Here is a 27,146-nt window from a genome sequence, read left to right as displayed (position 1 = left end):
GTGCATATCTAGTTTTCCCCTTCCATCACCCTGGATTAACGAGACCACACTGGCTAATCACCCTTTTTCATTCTTACACCAATTATTCCAAAATAGTATATTCTTAATTTGTAGTAACGTTACAACAATAAAAGTTGAGTTCAACTCCAGTTTCTCCAACCGAAGTAGAGACAATAATCAAATTATTGACGGATAGAGATATAGGAAGTCAATAGTTACAGCTTCGGTCTGTCAGATAGTAGTAGAAATTTTTGACACTAAAGCTACATTGCTATCAATCCTTTCTGTGCTCTGCCAAGAGACTTTGTTCACATCGTGTGTGTGTTTTTCCTACTGCGGACGGCCAACGCCTGAGATGTGATTCTGACTTGGTAATGCTTTGGTTATCTAGTACTCCCTGAACTAAAAATCAACCCAGTTGTTACTAAATCTTGTTTACTAAAAATCTTTTGTTTTTTTTAGTATGATTATTATTATTATTATTAATTTATAAGAAAAACATGAGAATCTAAAACTTTTTGAAAGAGAAGGATTGAAGTGGAGAAGAATGTTTTTACCCGCGCATGGAGCCGCTACCACTCACTAATGAATGGTCGAAGAACATCCTTAGCATTGGGGTGGTCCCACTCCAGTGATTCCCACCATCTTTCTTGTTGTCGTCTTATTTTGATTTTTTTAAGAGAGATGGGAGGAGAAGGTTGGCCATTAACAAGGGGCAGAGAGAAAGGGAGCCTCTTCAGCTTTCTACACCCAGCTATTCCAATAACTTCAAGGGGATCACAAACCATCAACCCCCTGCAGATGCTCTCCAATTCTGGGATATCAAACAGGGACAATTCCCGTAAATTTGGAAGGGAGAAAGTGGTAGAAGATGAAGAAAGATGTTTTTTGCTTGCAAAACCATCATCTCCTATAATCTCCTCCATTCCATAACACCAAGAGACATCAATAGTTTCAAGGTTTAAGAGGTGCTGCAGTAACCTAGGCGTAAACAGCTTCTTCATTTTGTCACAACTTTCAATTCTCAGCACTTTAAGATTGGAAAGGGTGCCAGGTGGGGGAGTTGCAGTTACTCCCCCCCTACTACTGTACTTAATCAGCCCACTTAATTTCGGCAAGTGATAAAGTCTCAATATCTCAAGGCTTTGTAGAAGTGGACCGCAACTTGGAAACTCCTCTTCAACCTGTGACAGTATGCACTCTATCCCATCACTGCCATAGATTCCACATTCTTTCAAGTCTTTTGCATTATTGATCAATGAGGGAGGAACATCACATGAGCTACTGATACAGTGGCATTCATCAATTTCCAGGTATTGAATGTTGTGTGGCAGCTTCAAAAGCCCACCTTCTCCTTCATTCTTCAGACTGCAATTTCTAAACTTCACTACTATACCATATTTACATGGTTGATCTTCATAACCTTCAAAATTGCCTTCGTGAAGACGGCAGATGTTCAACTGCCTACACGTCTTGGATTTAACAAATCCATTAAAATCAGACATACTGCACAGCCGCCCTTCAAATTCTTCCAACTGCCCCAACCTCTCCAATTCCACTCCTCGTACCTTAATTTGAAGACCAGTTCGAAGAACTTGGAGACTGGAGAGTTCGGCTAACATCCCACGTGGTAACACCTCCAGACTTGAATCGACGAGCTTCATGAATAGGCATTTGAGGTTCACCAACATGTCCATTCCTTGCGGTACTTCTTCAATACAAGTACCAGTGAGGTCCAACAACTGTAATGCCCCAAGTTTCCCCAAAGGAGGCACATATCTGAGGTTTTTGCACCCCATAAGAAACAATGCAGTGAGATTCTCCAGACCCGAAACATTACTCGGCAAATCCACAATTCCAGTACAGGATAAATCCAGAACACGAAGGGCACTTATTTGTGCGAAAAAACTATATGGAATCCATTTTAAACCATGGTTATTATTCAATAACAAGGTTGATAATTTAGGACACCTTGGTGACATGCCTGTTGGAATTTCTTTTATGCAATTATACGATAAGGAAATACTCTCCAGATCTTCCTTCCATTCCTTCTCATCTGGCATTTCCTTCAAAGACACACCAGCTTTTACCATGAATCGACGTCTTCCAATCTCCAGTGCCGTCTCTCTCATCAAATCATGCATCTTTACGCATTCCCTACCTATGTAATCCTTACAACTTTCCAGTACACAGGCATTCTCAAGTTCATTCAACATAGTGTGTCCCTTATAAAACTGTGCTCGCCTCGTATTTCTTTCACCTATTAGTCCACTTGCAATGAATTTTTCTATCAATCCCTCTCTTTCAATTTTACAATCTTCATGGTAGAGCACGCAATACAAGAAACAACACTGCAATTCATCCCTTAAGCGACTATAGCTAAATCTCAATATAGGGAACACCTCAGCTCCCATGTCTTTCTGCCTCATCATGGATACTTCTAGTTCTTCCAATGCATTCCTCCATTCCCGGGTATCATCCACCCCCCTTATGCTTCCACCCATTGTTATTATCCCAAGTGGCAGACCACCACATTTTTCTGCCATGGACATTGCAATTTCTTTTATTTGTGGATTTTTTTGCCATGGAACTTCAATCCCCTCTGGCACAAGTTTCGCCACAAATAATTCCCACGCTTCAGAGTCAGAAAGAGGTCTTCCTCTCATTCTCCCTTGAGATGTCACCCAACCCCAATATTCTGGCAATGTCATTCTGCAATTTATCAATGCTCCAATCTTGCGATACGGTGAGCCAATGAACACGGACACCAGAATTTTCAGAATTTTGTAGAAGTAAATTATGATTATGGGTTGCCAAGGTTGTCTTCCCCGATCCCCCCATTCCATAAATTCCAATGCGCTTGATATCATCTTTCGTTAAGCAATTCATAACGTATTCCAAAATTTGTTGAAATCCAACGCCCATTAAATTATCTGTCAATAATGGCGCCTTTGGTGTCGTGCACATTGAGTACCAGTCCCTCAGGGAATTTACCTTGCTCAACAAGTTCTGTCACTTCATTTATCATTTTCTTAGCACGTTTTTTCAAAGGTAGATTTAGAAAAATAGAATTGGTTCGTTGTACATCTTGTTCCAAACTTTGAAATTCATCTTTCTTCTTTTGCACATTTTCCGACCAATTCTCAACCACTCTTTTTCGTTTTTTTCTCGTTCGAAGCTCCTCATCTTGCAGCTTTGCAATTACATCAGCTTCTTGGCAGCTCAAAATTTCAATTTTGCTTGTGAGAGTTTGCATCTCATCATCGCAACTGCCGACATTCCTCAGCAAGAACATCGTCTTAGCGGTAGCAAAACCTGAAACCAAGAGGTCATATAACACACTCAAATAACAAATCAAAAAACCTTCAACAGATTATGACTATAATGTGTCAAAGTTTAGAAAGATATGTTTGTCATCTGAGGACTTGATTAGTAAACATTTTTGTTTATTAGTTTTGTTTTTTTCCATGAAGTGATACTACTCCACATGTAGGGTGCTCTAAATTTAAAATAATTATCCCCGTTTTCAAAAATTAATTCTTTTGCTAGGCATTACCATTTACCAAAGAAATAATTAATAAATAAAATGAACCCCATGGACAATTTTAACACCTCCACCAATCTCTTACTTTGACAAAGCATCTAAAAAAAACAAAAACATCAACAAAACCTTATCTGATCTATCAAACCAAAACCCAACGTAACCACATCTATGTTACTCATTCTTGGTAGAATGTGTATTTATTTATTGATACCCATAAATCAGATTATGTCATTTATGAAGGGTAAGGAGGTGACATTTCGATCCACTTGACTACATATGATTAGGTGGGACTACCACCTTTTTCTATCCGAATCGTCCGTGGAATAAACTCCCCCTTATTATAGTAACCATATCGAATATCGATCCATTATAAAAAGAAATTAATCCTAAGAGTACAATTTTCTTAGGCATTGCTACCTTGCTTAACCAATCATGTGAACTGTGAAGGTCAATTAATCCTAACAGTACAATATTAAAGGTGTTGAGAAAAATAATAAAGGTATTAAAAACAAGATTAAAATGGTTTATTAAAAATAAGATTAAAAGTATTGAGAAAAATATTAAAGGTATTAAGAATAAGATTAAATGTATTAAGAACAAAATTAAAAGGTGTTGAGAAAAAAGATTAAAAAGTGTTGAGAACAAAATTAAAGGTGTTGAGGTAATAATTAAAAGATGTTTAGAATACGATTAAAGGTATTGAGAGCAAGATTAAATGTACTGAGAATAAGATTAAAATGTGTTGAGAATGATTTAATTAGGTATCTTTCCAAGCATATGGACTTAAATTGCTTAAATTTTAATTATATTTATATCTACTTGTTTCAGGTGTTAAAATTTCGAAATTGAATTTTTTATGAATTTTTTACCAACACTTGCACAAATTGTTTTTCTTCTAGAAGAGGAGTGTTGTTCCACTTTGATTTTACATAACTAATCGCGTCCTATTGTCTAGGAGCGTGTTTTTAAAAAAAATATATAGATGCTAATCAATTATGAACCATATATATAACATATAGAATGAAATTCTTGTTCAAAAAACAGTTTTATAATTAGTATTTACTTCCACAACATTGGACATTATCTTTTCAAAACAGTAACCATATCGGATATCGATCCATTATGAACCGAATAAATTAAATTTTTCGTTATACCTTGCTTAACCAATCATGTGAGCTGTGAAGGTCAATTGAGCTTCTACAATTCTTTTCCCCAACAACCTAACTAGCTATTTGACAGATCGATCTAGTGGGTTTGTGTTTGATTGTGAACATTAATTTGATATTTTTTACAGCAATAAAAATAACCATAGCATGTCCGATTTAATTTTATATTTTTTTAAAAATAAAAAATAGGAACCAAGTAGAAAAATATAGAAAACTGGTGATGAAAAATCAATAACTAAGTCGGATCTAAAAATAAAAAATAAAAAAATAAGGATAAGAATTAAGTCAGATCACATACCTAAGTTCACCTATAATACTCAAACTTCAAATCTTGCAAAACGCAGGAGATCAATAAATAAGAAACTGTCCCTAAAATTGGTGATGAAAAATCAATAAATAAATCTGTTTCAGAGAGAATATACCTGATTAAGAGAGAGGATTAATAGTCAAAGTCAAATATATTTGAGGAGGCCCAGGACGACATGGGCCGGATCTGACTTGCAAGCATTACATCCGGTCCGTACAGCTGGGTCAGCCCATATAAAGACACTGCCATATGGGCCGAACGCGAGTAAGCCCATCAAAGGTGACCAGGACTTATGGAGGAACAGGCCCAGATCCAGCAATCAGTCAATATTTGTAAATATCTTGTAAATATCTATAAATGAGGGGAAGGAATGGAGAGGGAGAGGATCTTTTTGGTTGAAGTGTAAGAATTCTAGAGAGAGAAAGAGGGAATGAATTTCTTGCATCTTCAATTGGCGCCGTCTGTGGGAAGCGTATGGAATTTGGTTGATCAATGAGGAATATCGAGTGGATTCAGACCAATTCGGTTGATCGAGACTCGATCTTTGGGATTTGGATCCAGATCTGAGCGATTGTGACCTACTTTGGAGGAATTACAATTCTTGAAGCTTTGGCAGAAGTGGCTTCAGATCTACGCAACAACGAGTTGTTCGATTGTGGCGGGATCTGACGGATTTAGAGTTCAGACAATTCAGATCTCGTAAACGGTGAGCGTAATTCGGAGAATTCGAAACCAGATCTGAAAAATTCCCACTCACGAAGCTCAGATCTACTCGCGAACTTGAGATTAATGCCTTTACTCCGTTCAGGAATAATGATAGGTGAAAGCTCCAATCCGATGGAGGCTGTCCAGCAAACAAAGCTTGAGGAGTTAATGAACTTGATTGAGGCTCTCAAAAAAGAGAATGCAGAATTGAAAGCTGGAATGCAGCATCGGCAAATACCTGCGGTTTCGCATCCACTTCCGGCCGGTGAAGGAGGTGTTCAATCTAATATCGCGCGTCAAGGCGAACAGGACGAGAACAATCAGTCAGCTCACCACCGTGATGAAAGGATGATGGACAATTTGCCGCCAAATGTTCGTCGAGTTGAAGATCACGAAGGATCGACTCACGTTGATCCGCATCGGGAAAGGTTCGACCGAGAGGAAGTGATAGAGGTTGATCGCCGTCGAGTAGCATCGCCTTGGCAAAGAGAGTTCATAGAAGAACGGTCGTTCGATCCGTCTTACCGGCCATCCATGGCTACTATCACTCATCGCGGTTCAGAGGGCAGAACCGTAACTCACAGAGCTACCGCTGGACTCCAGAGAGAGAATGAAGCTCTCCGATCCGCAGCTCGGACGGTTGATTCACCATTCACCGACGAGATTTTGAATGCCCCGCATCCAAGGAAGTTTGCTATGCCAGTCTTTATTCTGTTTGACGGAACAACCGATCCGATCGATCATGTGTACCATATCCAGTTGAAAATGGCCCTGAATACGGAAAACGACTCTTTAATGTGCAAATGTTTCCCTACAAGCCTGGCCGGACCGGCGCTCAGCTGGTTCAAAAACTTGCCTAGGAGCTCCATTGGTAGCTTCAGAAACCTGTGCGATCGGTTCATAAGCCAGTACTATGGGAACAAGCGCCCGCCGAAGGACATCTTGAGTCTATTCACGATGAGGCAGCACAAAGATGAACGTCTCCAGGCTTTTCTTACCAGGTTTAATCTCACTAAGAGTATGGTGATCGAATGCCACCCTTTTACAGCAGTTCAAGCCTTCAAGTTAGCCATGACACGTGGAACTCCGTTTCACACCAGTCTGGTAGTGAACACGCCGACTACTATGGATGAACTCAATGAAAGAGCCGATGGCTTTGTGCGCCTAGAAGAAGAGGAGGCAGCTAATGCTCGGACAGCGTCGCTCGTGTCGACCGAGGAAAAGTCCAAGGCAAAGATCAGGTAGAAGCAGGCTCAGCCGCAACGTCAGACCTCTTGGAAGGCAGACAAAAGGTCCAGGGAGGAGAGCTGATTACTCCGCTGAAGGTCACTCTGGTGAGGCTGTATCAGGAGAACAAAGATAAGTTTCATCCACCACTGCCAATTAGGCAACCCCTCGAACAGAGGGATCAAACTAAACATTGTGCTTTCCATTCCGATTTCGGTCATCAAACTAACGAATGCAGGAACCTGAGGAGGCAAGTGGAGATGTTGATAGCTAGAGGGGAGTTCGCGAGTTATGTTCAAGGCTCGGCGATAGAACAGAATCGACCGGTGGAACAAATAAAAAGGAGTCATAAACAAAGCTCCCACAATTCACAACCAGTTCGTATAATCAATGCTATCCATGGTCGACCCGAACCTAGTGAAGAGTCAGATGAGTTACTTCGGGCGCGCCTGCGGCAGGCGCAGATGAAGAAAAGGGTCAGCAGTGTGAATACTCTACACCAGCAGAGCCCGTCGATGTAGATAAAGTTCGACTGGACAGACCTGCAACGTGTTCAACTGCCCCATGAAGACCCGTTGGTAGTCAGTTTAACAGTGGCGAACTGCTTGGTGCGCAGAGTTCTGATCGATCCTGGGAGCAGTGCGAATGTCATGCCAAGGGACACATTTGATAGGCTCGAGATTAAACCAGAGAGGCTCAAGCCCACTGGAAATCCCTTGTTAGGGTTCGATGGGAAGAGGGTGGAGCCCGTCGGGATGGTGGAAGTGGAAGTTCAAGCTACAGAACGAGCTCTTATGGAAACTTTTGTGGTTGTAGAAATTCACCCCTCGTATAATCTCCTGATGGGAAGAGGATGGATTCACAGAGTCCAAGGTGTACCCTCAACTCTGCATCAGGTCATGAGGTGCCTCGGACCCGATGGAGATAAAGTGATAGACATTCGGGGGGATCAGGTCGCAGCCAAAGAGTGTTACTCCGTCACGCTAAAGCATGCTGGGAAAGGGAAGGCGCCCGTCCGTTCGGCAAGCCCCAGATAGCAATTACAGGAACCTCCGCCTGAGCAAAACAGGGTGGAGGAGTCAGTCGACTTGACCGGGGAGCCCCTTCTGGATGTGCAGATCGATCAGTCCAGGCCAGAACGAACTACCAGAGTAGGTATAAGACTGACCAGAGAAGAGCAGCAAGAGCTAGTGGATTTCTTGTCCCACAATGCCGACGTATTTGCATGGAGTCACCTAGACATGCCTGGAATTAGTCCCTCCGTATCCTGTCATTTCCTGAATGTCAATCCCAATTTCAAACCAGTGAAACAGAAGCAGCGAAGATTTGCTCCAGAACGTAATCAAATCATAGCGGAAGAGGTCGATAGGCTGCTTGATGCGGGATTTATCAGAGAAGTGTACTACCCTGATTGGTTGTCCAACGTCGTTGTCGTGCAGAAGAAGAATGGGAAATGGCGAGTATGCATTGATTTCACCAATTTGAACAAAGCCTGTCCGAAGGACAGCTTCCCACTGCCTAAGATTGATCAAATGGTGGATGCCACCACCGGGTATGAGCGTTTAACCTTTCTGGACGCTTATTCAGGTTATAATCAGATCCCTATGGACCCCGCAGATGAAGAAAAAACTTCTTTTGTCACCGAGCGAGGAACATACTGCTACAAAGTTATGACTTTCGGACTAAAGAATGCGGGAGCAACTTATCAAAGACTTGTTAGCAAAATTTTTAAGAATCAAATGGGTAAGATTGTGGAAGCCTATATTGATAATATGGTGGTAAAGAGTAGGAAGAAGGATGATCATCTGAAGCATCTGCAAGATGTATTTGATGTACTGAAGTGATATGGGATGAGGCTCAATCCAACCAAGTGCTCGTTCGGTGTGAGTTCCGGACAGTTTCTGGGACACGTGGTCAACCGCAGAGGCATCGAAGTTAGCCCCGCTCAAGCAGAGGCTTTGATTAAGAATGCCGAGCCAAAGACGATCAGAGAGGTGCAAGCCCTCACAGGACGAATAGCTGCATTAAGTCGATTTATTTCAAAATTGTCAGATCACTGCAAACCGTTCTTTGACACGATTCGGAGCCATGGAAGGCAGGTCTGGGGGGATGAGCAACGACAAGCATTGACTCATTTGAAGGAATATATGCAGAATCCACCAGTCCTGTCAGCCCCAGATCCGGAAGAAAAGTTATTTCTATATCTTGGAGTATCTGGTGTCGCGACGAGTGCCGTTCTGATTCGTTGCAAGGAAGGGGTGCAATACCCGGTATTTTATGTAAGCAAAACACTGACAGAGGCAGAAAAAAGATACTCAAAGGCCGAACGGGTGGTACTTGCACTTGTAAATGCAAAAAGAAAGTTGAGGCATTATTTCGAATCCCACCCCATAGCTGTTCTAACAACTTTCCCAGTCAGAACGCTTATGCACAAGCCAGAGCTCTCGGGCAGAATGACAAAGTGGGCCATAAAGTTGAGTTCATTTGACATAACGTATGAGCCGAGAACAGCTGTTAAAGGGCAAGCGGTGGCCGATTTCCTGCTAGAATGTGATGCCGAAGATACGGAAGAAGACCTTAGATGCGGCTCTTGGAAACTTTTTGTGGATGGCTCCTCTAACCAGATGGGGGCTGGAATTGGGATCAAACTGCAAACCCCAGAGGGTACTTCCTTGAGCCAAGCACTCAGACTTGAGTTCCGAGCCACCAATAATGAAGCGGAATACGAGGCGTTACTAAATGGATTAAAGTTGGCCAGAGAGCTACAGATCAAAAGTTTGACTGTGTACAGTGACTCGCAGCTGATTATTCGGCAGGTGAATGGTGAGTACGCGACCAAGGATGACACGATGGGGGCATATCGTTCTGCCGTTTTGCATAAAGCCAAGGACTTTGCAAAGATTGAATTCATACAGCTGCCGAGGGAACAGAATGCAGATGCGGACCGGTTAGCATGTAGTGCTTCGAGTTGCGGTGAAACATTGGCGAGGGTGATTCCAGTAGGAATACTGACCCAGCCATCTATTTTCGAAGAACCCTCGGACTCTGACCCTTGGCAAGTCAACGTCATACCGTATGAACCGAGTTGGATTGACCCCATCATCACCTATATTCGAGATGGCGTTTTGCCTATGCAGAAGGATGAAGCTAGGAGACTCAAAAAGAATGCTGCAAAGTACGCCATCGTGCGTAGCCAGCTGTACAGAAGGTCCTACTCTGGCCCATACTTGAAGTGTGTCACCCCCGCGGAGGTGCAGCAGGTATTGCGAGCTATTCATGAGGGTGTGTGTGGCAATCATTCTGGGGGGCGATCGTTAGCGCATAAAGCAATGACACAAGGGTATTTCTGGCCAAACATGTCAAGAGATGCGGAGGAGTTCTCTCGAAGGTGCGATAAATGCCAACGATATGGACCATTGATCCACCAACCACCTGAGGAATTGCACGTAATGGCTTCGCCATGGCCTTTCGCGCAATGGGGGATGGATGTGGTCGGTCCTCTGCCAACTGCAAGAGCTCAGAACAAGTATGTGTTACTGGCCACGGATTACTTCACTAAATGGGTGGAAGCAGAACCATATCCTAGCGTGACTCAGACTCATGTGAGACGATTTATTTGGAACAATATTATCTGCCGTTTCGGTGTTCCCAGATCAATAGTCATGGACAATGGCACAAACCTCGACAGCAGACAAGTAAGAAAGCTGCTGGAGGAGTATGGAATCAACCAGAAGTTGGCTGCAGTAAGTCATCCTCAGGCCAACGGACAAGCAGAAATCACAAACAGAACCATTTTCGCCTGCATTAAGAAGAAGCTGGAAGATCATAAAGGGAAGTGGTTAGATGAACTCCCGAACGTTCTATGGGCTTACAGAACCACCCCAAGGCGGCCGACTGGGGAGAGCCCGTTTGCAATGGCGTATGGTACCGAGGCAGTTATACCGGTTGAGCATTTGGTCCCCACTATCAGAAGCTTAGCATGGAGTCGAGATCAGAACGACAAGATGTTAAGATTGAACCTCGATATGATAGACGAAAGGAGGGACGCAGCGGCTATAAGGTTAGCATCGTATCAGCAAGTATTGGCGAATAGTCACAACAAAAGAGTAAAACACAGGAATTTTGCCCCTGGCGATCTGGTTCTGAAAAGAAAGGTGGGGATGGTCAAAAAAATGATGCCACCCTGGGAAGGCCCATACAGAATTGCAGAAGTCATAGACAAGGGGGCATATACGTTAGAAACCATGGCGGGAAGGTTGGTCAGCAAGCCCTGGAACGCCACGTCTCTGAAGAGGTACTACCAATAAAAGCTAAGTTTCGGCTTTAATTGGATGTTGTTTGTTGTCAATCAAATACGTATGAATGAGCAAGTTACTGAAATTTACAAGAAAAATAATAACTTTCTTTTCCAACGGCCTGCTAAAAATTTAAAGCCAAGTGGCAAGTGGCATTCTAGCCGAGCGCCAGACACTCAAGCAAGATAAGTGGCAGCTGGCACTATAAGCCGAGCGCCAGACACTTGCTAAAAATTTAAAGCCAAGTGGCAAGTGGCATTCTAGCCGAGCGCCAGGCACTTAAGCAAGATAAGTGGCAGCTGGCACCATAAGCCGAACGCCAGACACTTGCTAAAAATTTAAAGCCAAGTGGCAAGTGGCATTCTAGCCGAGCGCCAGGCACTCAAGCAAGATAAGTGGCAGCTGGCACTATAAGCCGAGCGCCAGACACTTGCTAAAAATTTAAAACCAAGTGGCAAGTGGCATTCTAGCCGAGCGCCAGGCACTTAAGCAAGAAAAGTGACAGCTGGCACCATAAGCCGAACGCCAGACACTTGCTAAAAATTTAAAGCCAAGTGGCAAGTGGCATTCTAGCCGAGCGCCAGGCACTCAAGCAAGATAAGTGGCAGCTGGCACTATAAGCCGAACGCCAGACACTTGCTAAAAATTTAAAGCCAAGTGGCAAGTGGCATTCTAGCCGAGCGCCAGGCACTTAAGCAAGATAAGTGGCAGCTGGCACCATAAGCCGAACGCCAGACACTTGCTAAAAATTTAAAGCCAAGTGGCAAGTGGCATTCTAGCCGAGCGCCAGGCACTCAAGCAAGATAAGTGGCAGCTGGCACTATAAGCCGAGCGCCAGACACTTGCTAAAAATTTAAAGCCAAGTGGCAAGTGGCATTCTAGCCGAGCGCCAGACACTTAAGCAAGATAAGTGGCAGCTGGCATCATAAGCCGAACGCCAGACACTTGCTAAAAATTTAAAGCCAAGTGGCAAGTGGCATTCTAGCCGAGCGCCAGGCACTTAAGCAAGATAAGTGGCAGCTGGCACCATAAGCCGAACGCCAGACACTTGCTAAAAATTTAAAGCCAAGTGGCAAGTGGCATTCTAGCCGAGCGCCAGGCACTTGCCATAAACAAACACACGGCAAAGCTAATATAAAGGAAAAGAGAAAAAAGATATGTATGTATTGAAAATAAGTTGAATAGAACACAACACATAGGGAAAAAGAGTTCTGTCATTTCATTGATATTGAGCATTGAGTTTACAAAAGTGAGATGTCCATCGTTACAAAAAGATATGGAATTGAAGAGTCCAAAGGAGCCCTAGCCAGACGCCTCAGTACCAACAGCATCCTGGTCGTGCCGACTCTCCTCCTCGGCCCCATCAGCCGTCTCACCTTCACGAGGTGGGGAATCAAGATGAATGACTGAATCGTTCGGCTGGGGCTCAGCGTCAACAGTGGCCATGGAAGGTACCACGGTTGACGATTGAGGAGCGGTCAGAGGCAGAGCGGTAGGAGGAGCTGTGATGATCCTTGAGGAAGCAATGTCCTGGCACTCATCGAATATGCGCTCCGCTTCGGTGGGCTCTGGGTCGACATAGACCCCCAGAGGTTCGATCCCTAGATCCTTGTCGATCTCATCTGGAGTGGAACTGGTCTGTCCCTCATCCGGAACTCGGTCGGCGAAACCTTCCCGGAATCCTTGAGCATACCTAAGAGCACCGACCCTTGAGAACCGAGCGTGAAGAGCCAGCATCCCACCGCCCACTCTGCTGATCGCATCGATCAGAGCGGTACGCTCGTCCAGAGCTCTTTTCTCAAAAGCCATCCGAGCAGACTGTTCATCAGCCAGAAGGCGCTGGAGTTCTGCCTTTTCTTCTCTAATTGATTTACGCTCAGTCTGCCAGACGCTCTTTTCAAGCTGGAGGGCATCCTTCTCATCCTGAAGGGAGTCATTCTCCTTCTTTAGGACATCTCTCTCTTGTTCAATTTTGTCAAGCCGAGCCAGTACCTCGGTATTCTTCATGGCGAGGAGGTCGTTTTCTTTATTAGCCACCTCCAGGCTGTCAGAAAACTTACGAGCCCTGGCGTTCCCCATCTCCACCTGCTTCTGCATGGCCATCATTCCGAACAATGTCTGCATAGGTGCACATTAAAAACGGTTAAGCCAATAGTCAGGTCGGGCGAAGGCAAGAACAAATAATATGAGAGAATTCAAGAGTTGGAAAATAAAAGTCACCTCCATAGCAGATTGGGGAAAGCGGCTGAACACATCCTTCTGGGATAGGCCCTTTGCCGCCTCAAGGTCTTTCGGAGTCCACATGCTCCTATAGTACGCCATGGCGGTCTGGCCATCCTTCAGCATGGTCTCGTTCGGTTTCACGAACGTCCCATCCGTTCGGGTGTACCGAGGGGCCCATGGCGGTAAGGTGGGGATAGAAGGGGGGCCTGAAGCAGAAGCGGAGCCACCAGCTGCAGTAGGCCCAGAGGGAGCAGGAGCTCTGATCGCACGGTGCAAGAGAGCACCCGGCCCGGAGATCCGGGTCCTTCTTATGAGAGGCTCCTCCTCAGGATCGACTTCACTGTCAGGATGAGGCCTTTTGCCTCGTTCTTTGTCCCGAACGCCCCCCGCAGCAGCAGGAGCTGAGGTAGTTTGGGAGACGCGCTCTGGTTGGCAGCAGGGGTGCTGACAACAGAGTTAATAGCCACTGTGCTCGGGACAGTGTCAGAGATGGTGGCTGAGGAAGAGGCTGACGCTGGAGAGGAGGTCGCCCCAGCAGCAGGAGTGGCTGGGGGAGTATTTTTCTTCCTGCCAAAAGAAGGAATCTGAAGCCTGCTCATGTTGTAGCCGAGTGATGAGAGCGCTAAGAGGTTGTCTGAAGTGAGGAGATCTGAGCAGGAAGGAATATCGTTCAGAACGTATTTCTTCAAGTAATTACTCCTATCCCTGCAAACATTGTAGCTCAAGTCATCACAAGGTATTCCTAAGGAACGGCATAAGAAAGTACAAAAACGGGGAACGCATGTTTCGCAGGGGCAATCATGTTTATGAGATTTGAATTTCTTATAGGAGGAGACAGAACAGACACCAAAGGCGCTCGGGATTGGGTAACCCTCTGCAGCCGGCGAAGACCAAGCCCCACTAATGCACACGATGCTATCCCTCCAACCCTTTTCAGATTTTATTGTGTCCGTACATATGGACATCTTCTCGAACGGGTAGAGGTGGTAGAAGGGTTCGTTAGTACGAATCTTACTGACCTTATAGCACAGAAGAAGGTCTATGAGGTCAAGGTCCAGATTTCTGTCACGCATCAACAAGAGCATAACGGATATGATTCTAAAGAAGTTGGGGTTGACCTGCAGGGGGGATATCCCCAATCTATTGAAGACATAACTAAAGAAAGGGTGCAGAGGGAACCTAACAACATTCAATTGAAGGTTCGTGAATAAGACTTCGCCGGGCAGGAGGCCGGCACCGGTCATAATGTTAACGTCCTGAGGGCAAACCCTAACTTCGATGTTGTCAGGAAGTCTAAGTCTCATACGAAGAACATCCAGATCTACAACCATGGTGGAAATGCTTGAAGGACCTAAAAGGGGGTAAATGGAAGCCTGCCGAAAGTAAAAAGGAACGAAACTAACCTCAGAGGACTGCAAGATCGCTGGAAGAATGACTCTTGAAGGATTTCACCAGAAAAAGCTTAGCACTGTTCTAGAAAGATAGAGATTTGACTGATGATGGAGACGGTAAAAGGACGTGAAGTGGTATTCTAGAGCCTTATAAAGGCGAGGGGGGCCCGAGGGCCGAAGCGTCGGGAATGCGAGAAATTCCTGGAGCCCCGGAACATTGATTCTGGATCTGACCGTCCATTCCCCCACGTGGTTCTCTCGAGCCGTCAACGTCATGATGAGACACCATCAATAATTACCCCTTATTAAATAAGGGGCAATTATGGGGGCAGTTGAGGAGGCCCAGGACGACATGGGCCGGATCTGACTTGCAAGCACTACATCCAGTCCGTACAGCTGGGTCAGCCCATATAAAGACACTGCCATATGGGCCGAACGCGAGTAAGCCCATCAAAGGTGACCAGGACTTATGGAGGAACAGGCCCAGATCCAGCAATCAGTCAATATTTGTAAATATCTTGTAAATATCTATAAATGAGGGGAAGGAATGGAGAGGGAGAGGATCTTTTTGGTTGAAGTGTAAGAATTCTAGAGAGAGAAAGAGGGAATGAATTTCTTGTATCTTCAATATTATATTGAATTAAGAGGAAATTACATGAAGAAGCTCTCAAGGATTACAACAATTGGAGTTTGGCCTGCAATTGCATTTACAACTTTGATAATATATTATATTATATTCTAGATTAGTAGTGAAAATGTTTGTCTCTACTTTAATTTTTAATTATCATGTTCATTGAATAGTTATTGATAAGGTGAGTTAATCCCACTTCAATTTTTTTATATAATTGTTTGACTTGTTACAACTTACAATTATCACGCTTCTTCATTTTTTTTTTTTTTTTTGGGTAAATCAAAATCTGTTAAAAAAAATAATAATAAACTGTACAGTGAGCAAAAGCCTAAAGGCAGGAATAAGCCCAACAAAAGGCAACCCAAAAGCCCAACCCAAAGCAACAAAACCGAAGAAGGCCATGGAAAGGCACACAGCCCAAAACCAGATGTTGCTCTAATAACTGCTATAAGTTGAGCAACAAACGGTATTACAGGACAGAACAAACTGCCGGTGAAGCAATTAATCACTTGCAGAGTCGGTGATGACAGTAACAAAAAAGTCTGTAGATAATAATTCTATAAATTAGAAACACGTATTTAATACGGCAGTACCATTTATTTTAATTTAGGAAAATATTTTGAGCTTAAACTTTTGTTACTACTATTAGACTGTGTGATTGATGATTTAATCTAATACTGATGAGAATGCAAGCTTTACCAAAAGGAATCATTACCATCACATATGAATTTAGGATGCAACTTACTGTGACCATGGCCAGAGAGAATGGCCCACTTTCACTTTAACCGCCACATCGCCAGTGAAAGTGGGTCATTCAATGGCCGTTAAAATTGCTTAGAATGCCATCGTCATTTGGTCTATCTAAATATTTACACCATACTATCCACTAGTGAAAAGTAGAGTAGCGCCTCACTAGGGCACTGGTCAGTATTTTCCTTTTTTTTTAAAAAAAAAATGACGATGTATGAGGAGAATAATAAGTATTTATTTAAGCCTTCTTGTGTGTATACATATTTTTTAATAGTGTGAATTCATCTTTTTTTTGTTGTATCAATTAGTTAAATGTAAAAGGAGTCATAAGTTAATTAATAAAGAATAGTCAAAATTTTAATTAATTTTTTTAAAAGGATCATGAATTTTGAATTTTGAGTTTTGAATTTGATTTAATTTTTTTATTGTAAAAACTATATTTTATTTGATTACACCGAATTTTTTCCAAAAAAAAAAATTAATAAATAAATTATACCAAATTTAAAAATCTTTATCATCAAATTAATTCTGTAAATATTATTTTATAAGACCAAAACCAAAAATTAATGTGTTGGGTTACGAAGGATTCTGACATACAAATGTGAGGAATTTGATCATTCATATGTCTGTAACTGGTTTAGTTCTTATCGAATGGATATTGTGAGCACCATAGCTCATGGATCTATTTCATTGTATCCTTGTTTTGATCGTATAATTACTTTTATAAGACTACGTGAAGTGATAAATCCGAATGAAGTTGAAAAGCAAGCAAGTGAAGGGCCATCCCAACCAGATAGGGTTTCACTGAGACAGGGTCGAGATAGAGAGGTGGATGATAATCCATAAGTACCGGTAGATGATATCCTATTAGCAGGGACTGTAGCCTTAACTTTTCAGAATTTAGTGCGTATTAAAGCTCCTCAAGTGGTACCATAACTAGCTATTCAGCCATAGGAGATGGAGATGGAACGGAATCTTCGGTACCTCATTCAGTTTGACAAGCTCATGAAAGTAGCATTTGAGGGAAGTCCAAACCCGTTAGTTGCAGACGACTGGTTTAAGCAGGTTAAAAAGCATTTCGGAGCAATAGTCGTAGCCGATGATCGGTTGGAAGTCACTTTAGCCACGTATAAGTTTTTTGGCAACGCGAAAGTACGGTGGAGGACCATAACTAACGCGCACGATATTAACAGTATAAGTTAGGATATATTCAAGAATCTTTTCTTTGATAAGTATTTTCCACAAACTAAGAGATAGGAATTGATGATGCAATTTGATGATTTTGAGTAAGGTGACATGTCAGTGACGGAATATGAGAATAAAGTTCACTTCTCTTTCAGATTTCACTACAGATGTGTTAAGGAACGAGGGGAAGAAGACATGGCGGTTTGAGTACGGCCTAAATCATTCCATTAGGTCAAAGGTGACACTTTTGGGATTAAAGAGTTATTCGGAGGCGATTACAAAAGCACTGATGGTAGAGGCAGAGGCAGAATTTAATTACATCAGCCTGTCCACTGCTCAATAATTTAATTTTGCTTATGAGAGTTTGCATCTCACCATCACAACTGCCGAAATTGCTTAGCAAGAACATCTTCTAGCGATAGCACAACCTAAAACTAAGAGGTCATATAATACGCTTAAATAACAAATCAAAAAACCTTCAACAGATTATGACTATTATGTATCGAAGTTTAGAAAGATATTTTTTCCCATGAATTGATACAACTCCACATGTAGGGTGCAGTCAATTTAAAGTAATTATCCTCAGTTTTCAAAAATTAATTATTTTGCAAGGCTTTATCAAAGAAATAATAAATAAAGTACAATACTTATCTACTCACCGGTGAGTAAGGCGTCTCTACTGACTCAATAGGTGGCATAATAAAATTATGACAAGTGTTTCAAATTTTATAAAATACAAAATATAACAAAAATAGAACCAGAATTTATCTAATCTATTTTAATCGAGTTAACCGCATCTTTCTCTTCATATATATCTATACACACTTGTACATACATAGGTACAAAATTGGCTTTTAAAGTAGAGAGAAATTACGATTCAAGATCCACTTCGGATATAGCCCAGCGGTTTACTCGCTGGATTTTGGAGCTTAGCAAGCCCAAGGTTTGGGGTTCGAGTCCCGCTGAGTGTTCTTTGTGGCTAACCTCCGCTGCCCTTGCAGTGACATACCCTGCCTGGGTGGAGAGGTGCCTTTCCCGGTCTTTGGGGATTAGTCAAGTTATTGAGGGACCCTAAAGGTTCGTGCCATACCGAACACCCCGGGTTAAAAAAAAAAAAAATTAGGATTCAAACTTCCTAAAACAATACCTTCTAAAAACAAAAATCTTCCTAAAATAGTATATTGTTTTTGTTCTTCGAAATCAAAAGATCAAAATTTAGGTTTCACCATAGCTATACAAATATAAATACATATATATACATACATACATATATATAAATAAACAAAAATCATGTTAGTAAAATACCCATTCACCTTCACTTTCAAAGTAATCCTCATTCTCATTGCAATAATCCTAAGTTGGACAAGAGAAGGGTAAGAATTTTTATTTTTTTTTAAGCACAAATCGGAAGCATTTTATGATTCAAAACACTATTGCTATATCTCAATTCAATTATTTTTTTTATAGCGTCTAGACACATATTCTGATATTTATAAGAATAGTGATCAAGGATGTATACAGTCTACTAGAGAAAAATTATTGTATAAGGGTACTTGAATGATACATATATTGTGAGACCGATTAAAAAAAAAAATAGTCCCACTTCAATTTTTATATAATTGTTCGACTTGTTTGCAAAGTACAACTTACAATTATCACGCTTCTTCATTTTTTTATATATATTTTTTTGGGTAAATCAAAATCCGTCAAAAAAAAAATAATAATAAACTGTACAGTGAGCAAAAGCCCAAAGCCTAAAGGCAGGAATAAGCCCAACCCAAACCGACAAAACCAAACAAGGCCATGGAAAGGCACAAGCCCAAAACCAGATGTTGCTTCAATAGCGAAGATAACTGCTATAGGAGCAACAAACGGTATTACAGGAGAGAGCCAACTGCCGGTGATGCAATTAATCACTTGCAGAGTCGGTGATGACAGTAACAAGTGTATAGATAATAATTCTATAAATTAGAAACAAATACTCCTATTTAATACCTATATTACACTAACACTCTTGAGGTTAGAGCAAATCTTACATATATCAAAATTTTAGTTTTAACTTCCACTCACACTTTCAAAAATTTTGTTTGAGTTGACTCATTTATCTCCAACTTTTTAAAAACAATTTAATACAAATTATTAATAAACTTAAATGACAATAATACCCCTATATGATATTCCAATATCCAAATCACTCTCACTCTCTTTTATCTGTCTATCTATCTACATAAATATATATATTGGCACGAAACCATTATGTTGATGGAATTTAGATTTAAAAATGCAATCAAATTCAATTTTGAATCCAACAATTCAAGTACATACAAAATTGCAAATATTTTTAATTGTGATATAAAATTGTAATGCCTTTTAGGGGTAATGTATTGAATTTTAGTTCTTATTTTCTTTGGCCTTCCTTTGACAGTGTTTTTTTTTTTTTTTTGGGTTTAGGGTTGTGAAATTTTAAATTTATTTTTAGTTAATTTTTATTTTCTTTAGTTGTACCTAAGTCAAAAACAGGAGAATTTGAGCGAAAGCACACGAAACGTAAGAGCGGAAGCGCGATCGAAACGTGAGAACGATGCCCATTAAAAAGAATTGTATGACTTAAAGTCGTACTTTGTGTGTGATGATGATAAAGAATTTGTAATTTGTGCAAATGAAAAGTCTTTTGTTTACGGGGCACTTATGAATTTTCTTTGCAGGGTGTTCTCTGGCCATTGAAGGTGTGATGCTGGCTTTACGCAGCTAAAGTTTGGGGATGGAAATGAATATTTAGCACTTTTTAAAGCGTGGCAGTTAAGTTAAAAAAAAAAAAGAAAAGGTGTAGCTGTTTCAGAGACAATGGTTGACAATCATTTGTTTGAATATATGGTTGACAAAAATATGTAATTTTCGTAATAATGACCATGTAGTATGTAACTACATACTACTATCATACTGAAATTAATTAAACTTCAACTTTATTTTATTTTTTCTTACCTTTCTTTCTTTATCTTCTATTGATCTCGTGACTGTAATTTCTCAGTCTTACAATGGAGGTGTTGGGTGATGGGTTTGGATGGTTTGTTGAGAATGACTATCAGGGGTGTGCACACAACAATTTTTATGGGTCACTTAGGTATTTTTGTCATGAAAAAATTCAAACACCCTTTTTCAAGTCAACAACAAATCAAACGGGTTGCTTAGTTGTTTTACACCTAAAAATGACTTTTACACCACTGATATTTGGAATGTGAGTGAAATATAGATCAATTCTTTTTGACTATGAATAAAAATTAAAATCAAAATAAATTTGACCTAATCTAAAAGAGTGTTAGTATAATTTATCTTTTATTTTAATTTAAAAAATATATTTTAAGCGTAAACTTTTTTTTTACCATTAAACTCTGTGATTGAAGATTTAATCTAAAAATGACGAGAATGCAAGCTCACCAAAAGAGATCACGATCACATATGAATTAAGGTTCAACTTACTCACATCGTCACCAATGAGCAAGTTTCAACCTATAATCTTAATAGTATCCCAAGGGCATTCACAATAAAGTAAAAGTGGTCATTCACTTGCGCTAAAACAATTAAAATTACTTGAAGTGTCAACGTCATTTGGACCATCTATATCAAGTTTTACACTCTCCAAGCAAATAATTATAGACGGGCTGTCAGTCCTAAAGAGAAAGGTTTCCACTTTCCTAAAACACTCTCTCGCAGTTTCCTAAATATAAATTGAGTAGGACTCACTTTCCCAAATCAGTACTAAATCTTCTGAGCTCACTCCTTCCTCACTTCCTTCCTCACCCGTATACAAAACCAAGATTCGATCTCTTCAACACAAACCCACTCATCCCCAACTCTCCAAATAAAAAACCCAAAACAGAATCAAGAAAATCAACCATTATCATGAATCTGGCGAAGAAGATGGGGATTTCAGTGGACGATTATGTGGAGGTATGCAGCAAAGAAGATGGGTTTCTGGGCTCGTAATATTCGGCCAGAGTAATTGGTAAATTGGGGAAAGGCAAGTTCATGGTGGAGTACATGGATCTAGAGGAAGATGAGGATGGAAAAGAGAAGTTAAGATGCTGCAAATATAAGACCTGTGCCTCCAGAGATTAGGGTTTCGGGTTTCGATGTGCTGGCTAAAGTGGATGCGTATGATCGTGATGGGTGGTGGGTTGGTAGGGTCACTGGGACAAAGGATGATTCCTATTACTATGTGCATTTTGACAGCTCCGGCGATGAGATCACTTACCCAATTTCCGGGTTGAGGGTTCATCAGGACTATGACAACGGTCTTTGGGTTCCTTCTCAACAAAAGGGTATGATTCATCTTGTAATTTGATCCCTCTTTATATTGGTTTCACTAAATGTGTGTGTGGGGTATACATTGTGTCACGGATTCGAATTCGAAAGGGTAGACCTGACCTTCCCAGTTTCTGTAACGACGGGAGACTAGTGCGCTAGGCTAGGCCCTATTGGATTTTTTTGAGTTACTATATAGGTGTAGGTGTTGTTGATACTATTGCGGTTTAACAAGTTCAGGTTCAATGCCATTGATTTTGATTGGAATTTGTTATATAATTTTATTTTATATTTTTAACAAATATACTTTTTGAAGAGCACATATTGGAAGGAAAAAAGAATTCTTTGTAGAGAAGGAATTGCCAATGCTTTGAGAGCATGTATATATATGCCTTTGGGCTTGTGACCTTATCTAACACACAGAAAAGGGCAATTACTATGCGATTTTTTTGAGGTATTTAGTTGATTATGGCTAAGTGGCAGAATCCCATGAGTCTAACAATGTGTGCAACTGTCTATTTTGGCTGATTGAGTCATTGTTTGTGTGTGTATATATATACATTATGAGTGTTGATAATTTTTTTTCCCCTTTTGCACAAGTATTTATATGAATTCATATCAGAAGTCAATGCATCTAACAGCCATTAGGATAAATAAATATATGAAATAAACTAGGAAATTGTCAGTTTTGCTTAATTCAGTTTTTTTTGAAAACTCAGTTATACAAAAGTTGTGTCAGTTTTTTAAAAATTTAGTTATAAAAAAGTCTATTTTCAAATAATTATATTTTATAATTCTCTGAAAATAACTATTTTCATATTTATAAAGCAAAGAGATCTTAATTTTTTATAAATGTTTTATAAGGTCTGAGAGCAAGACTTTGGGCCAAGACTTTTGAATCTTGAATTCAGGCACGGGCTTCACTTAGCTACTCTGGGTTGCTTGAGCAAACTACCAAGTTGGGTTAATTACCCAATATATACACACACACACACACACACACACACATAATGTCCTAGGTCTTAGGGGACACTTTTCTTTCCTAATTGGGAGGAGAGCTTATATTGTATGGGATACTATTCATTGGTGGATTAAAAAAATTCAATGTACGTATGATAAAATTGTGTTGATATCAAGAAAATAAGAGAATCTCTACTTTTAATTTGTGGAGAATTTAGCAATTTCATAAATTTAAATTTAAACAGCAAAAAAATATAAATTAAAGTCTATTTCGGAGCACTAATTGGACGTTATACTAAAAAATACACTTGGTATTAACTTTAAGTGATATGTGTGATTTTCTTTCAATAGATTGGAACTTGGAATTTTCTTGAACAAACTTTTTTCCTGTAGATGATTATGGACATAGTTCCAAGAAACTAGAGATTCATATGAGCAAAATCATATGCACAAAGATAAAGAACAAAACGAAGTATGCAAATAATCCAAATATATGGGAAGATAAACTAGAGATTCATAGATCTTAGTATGTACGTTTTTTTCAGAGAGAATGTAATTGCTCATTTATATTGCCTGCATTACCAAAGAAATAATAAATAAATAAATAAAATGAACCCCGTGGACAATTTTAACTCTTCCAATATACAGTATCTCTTACTTTGACAAAGCATCTATATTTAAAAAAAAAAAAAACCATCAACAAAACCTTGGCTTCGTTTGGATACACAGAAAAAAAAAAAAAAAAATGATAACGTTAATTACGAGAGAAAAGAAAAAATAACTATAATTTATATTTATTATGTTTGGATAAATAGGAAAGAAAATAAAGGAAGGATAATTTTCTTATTTGAATAAAAAAGAATGAATAATAAAAATTATCATCTTATCCTTTCCTGTGGCGTTAGTTTCTCTCTCTAGAACACCCACCCCACCTCTCTTGTGGCATTAGTTTCTCTCTCTAGATCCAAAACTTTCTTGTGGCGTTAGATTCTCAGGTTTGCTAATACCTAAGCCCACCACAATCCAAACCCACTAATACACTCTTTCAAACTCGTTAATGCCCTCGCATCCAGCAAGCAACCAATTCCACACAAATAAAAAAATGTGACGAAATTTGACACAGAAGTCTAAGCAAAAAAGGCATCAAAATTGTTTGATGAAAGAAGATACAATGGAAAAAAGAAAAAGGAAAACAATGCCCTGATGTCTAGAAACTCAGCTGTTTTTCTTCCTATCTTAGAACACCCACCCTCTCTCTTATCATCTTAAAGCTCCTCCTCCGTCTTCCAAGCCAGCCAAATCTGGCTGGCGGTGGAAAACAAAAGAAAGTCAAAATTTTCTTTCATAAATACATATACATATACATATACGTATGTATGTATGTATTTATGTGTGAATTTGTGTGTGTATATATATGTGTATTATGAATGAATTGTGATTGATGCTCTGGTGTGATAATGATTTTGTGGAATATACAGAAGTGTCTTAGAACACTCACCCTCTCTCTTATCATCTTAAAGCTCCTCCTCCGTCTTCCAAGCCAGCCAAATCTGGCTGGCGGTGGAAAACAAAAGAAAGTCAAATTTTTCTTTCATAAATACATATACATATACATATACGTATGTATGTATGTATTTATGTGTGAATTTATGTGTGTGTATATATATGTGTATTATGAATGAATTGTGATTGATGCTCTGGTGTGATAATGATTTTGTGGAATATACAGAAGTGGAGAAGGGAAAGCAGAAGGAGAAGGTGAACAATATGGTGAATGCTGCTTTTATCATTTGTTTCCTTTTCCTTCAAATCCTTTTCAATCCTTTATTTTTTACCCAGTTCTTCTCATCCAATCACAATATACACTATCATTCCTTTTCTTTTCTCTCCAAATCACTCCAAATCCCTCCATCCAAACAAAGCTTATCTGATCTATCAACGTAAAACCCAACTAACCACATCTGTGACTCATTCTTGGTAGAATGTGTATTCTGTAATTTTTACTATATTTGCAAATATGATGTATAGTAGTCACAATAATACAGTAATTATCATACCCATAAATAAGTAGGGGTAGCCATAGATCGAATCGGACATTAGGCATCAATCCTGATCCGATCCGCTCACAACGGATTGGAAGATTTTGAATCCGCCACCAATCCGTTAGCCAACGGATCGGATCGGATCCAATCTGCAGACTGAATTTTTCAAAATAGTCTATTTTCACCAATTTCAAATCCACTTACAAAACTGTATAACAGAACATAAATCAAACCAATTTAAATGCATAATAGGTGAGGCGACCGCTTTTCTCTACGCTTTTCTTTAATACTTTGATGCTACGTTTGGTGTGTAGGAATGGAATGGAATGGAATGCTCATTCCAACCATTCAATTGTTTAGTATGCAGGAATTGAAGGGCCATTCTAATGGAATAAAAATACATTCCACTAGTAAATTTATGGAATGGCCATTCCATTCCATAGTAAGATAAAATATTTTTGTAATATTCCCAATAAGCCCTTAATCACATTTTAATAAGGCAAAAATATTTCTCATTCACCAAAAATCTTTCACATTCCATTTTTCATGTTTATCAGCTTCTTTATTAGACGTGGTAAATGTCTTTCATCTTCCCTCTCTTCTGAATATACCCAGAGCTGTCATTGATAAAAAAGTTGCAGGACTTTCAACCAAATTACAAGTATTAATTTCTTTGTTTATTTATTTTTTATAAGTAGGTATTAAATCTCTTTTATCTTCTGAGTATATCACTTTTTTATTTTTCTTTTTTTTATTATTATTATTATTTTTTTTTTGTATCTTTGTGTTGAAACATTTTTGTAATCATCTGAAACCAAAAGTGGATTAGTTTGACTTTTGGACCTTTAGTCAAGTTCATCGTTGGATGATTGGAGAACCTTGCTTGATTATAATTTTATCAAAACTAGAATTTTCAAGAAATCTACAATAAAAAAAATTACACAAGTACTTGGAAATATTACCAGATTTTTTTGTTGGGTTGATGATTTATTTATTTACTTAACTTTATTTGAGTTGATCTTATGGTGCACGATTTTTTATATATTATTAAGATTGATATATATATATATATTATTTTTTAGCTTTTACATCAATTTCTTAGATTAAATATTCAATCACGGTGAGTTGGTTTAGTTATAATTTTTTATTTTTCTTTCCTCCAATGAAAAGGGCATTTTTGAGAAAAGACATTCCCTTCCAGATTTAACAATACTCAACCAAACAATAAAATGATAATAATCATTCCATTCCATAACGATTTCACACCAAACATTAGAATGGTAATACTCATTCCATTCTATTCTCATTCTCATTCCATTCAAATTTCATTACATTCCATTCATTCATACCAAACGTAGCATGAGTTCTTTCATCTTTGACTAAGTTTAGGTTTTGATTAAATGAAAAGTCTGTGGTCCACTGCTATTGATTGAGTAATAAATATTACAAAACTAATTGTATAATACATACTAAAAAAATGAAAACACAAAAAGAATGGTATGTTAGGAGTTCATATATATATATATATATATATATATATTACGGATTCACGAATCGGATCGGATTTTTGACAACCTAATCTGCCACCGATCCATGGGACTACGGATTCAATTTTTTTTGAATCCGCCACCGATTCATGGGAATGACAATCTGATTCAGTCTGTACGGATCGAATTGGATCGGATCAAATTCACAGATTAACGGATTTTTTGCCCACCCTGTAAATAAGATTCTGGCAGAAGGTGGGTAGACATATGGATCCATAATAAACGGAATAAATTAATCCTAACTGTACAATTTAGTTAGGCTATGGATCCACTTGAATACATGTGATTTGGAATTTGGTTGCTAACTTGCTTGACCAATCATGTGAGGGTCAACTGAGCTTCTTCAATTCCTTTCCCCCAATAACCTAGTTAGCTATTTCACAGATCCAGCGGGATGTGTTTGATGGTGAACATTACACCATACCCCTGGAAATGAATCTTTAATTTGATGCAATAAAATTAACCATAGCATGCCTGATCTTAATTTTGCATTTTTTTAAAAATATATAAAATAGTAACCAGGTTGAAAATTATAGAAAATTAAGTAGATCTACAAAAATAAAAATTAAGGCAGATAAAATACCTAAGTTGACCGGTACTCTAGACTTCAAACTTCAAATCCTGCACTTCGATTAGATTGCAAAAGACAGCCGATCAGAATCAGAGCAAACGAAAGATTGATAAGAAACTGTCCTAGTTAGAGATGAAAAATCAATAAATAAATGGGATTCAAAGACACCATACCTGCGCCTGAATTTTCCCTATCCTTTTGCAAAACTTGAGTTGCCAGCAAACAGAAAAAAAGTCGGTACATATTTTGGATGATGACCAACAAGTCAAAGTCAATATCTTTTACTGTATTGAGTTCACA

General features: G+C 39.5%; 1 protein-coding gene across 3 annotated transcripts; it reads right to left on the bottom strand.

The window, feature by feature from the left end:
- Positions 1-27,146, bottom strand: LOC132307629 (disease resistance protein At4g27190-like). 3 transcript variants are annotated; one of them, XM_059805439.1, is made up of 4 exons: positions 27,020-27,146; positions 26,859-26,901; positions 558-3,315; positions 1-402 (listed from the first exon to the last, which is right to left on the bottom strand). In XM_059805439.1, the coding sequence occupies exon 3, from the start codon at positions 2,868-2,870 to the stop codon at positions 573-575; it is 2,298 nt and encodes a 765-aa protein (XP_059661422.1). In that variant the 5' UTR covers positions 2,871-3,315; positions 26,859-26,901; positions 27,020-27,146; the 3' UTR covers positions 1-402; positions 558-572. The 3 variants fall into 3 exon arrangements, 2 of the variants coding, with proteins under 2 accessions (XP_059661422.1, XP_059661421.1); XM_059805438.1 differs by having other exon boundaries at positions 26,859-26,896; XR_009482283.1 differs by lacking the exons at positions 1-402; positions 558-3,315 and adding an exon at positions 25,460-26,701 and having other exon boundaries at positions 26,859-26,896; positions 27,020-27,136.

This window comes from Cornus florida, unplaced genomic scaffold, assembly GCF_030987335.1.
Source record: "Cornus florida cultivar Cherokee Brave unplaced genomic scaffold, ASM3098733v1 CherokeeBrave_3.0.0_Hap2_Chr05, whole genome shotgun sequence".
In the NCBI taxonomy this organism is placed as follows: domain Eukaryota; kingdom Viridiplantae; phylum Streptophyta; class Magnoliopsida; order Cornales; family Cornaceae; genus Cornus; species Cornus florida.
Note: the sequence above shows the minus strand (reverse complement) of the source record. Positions and strands in the feature narration are given on the sequence as shown.

Excerpts from the sequence above, each read along its gene's own strand:
- LOC132307629 (XM_059805439.1), bottom strand. The coding sequence starts at position 2,870 with ATGATATCAAGCGCATTGGAATTTATGGAATGGGGGGATCGGGGAAGA.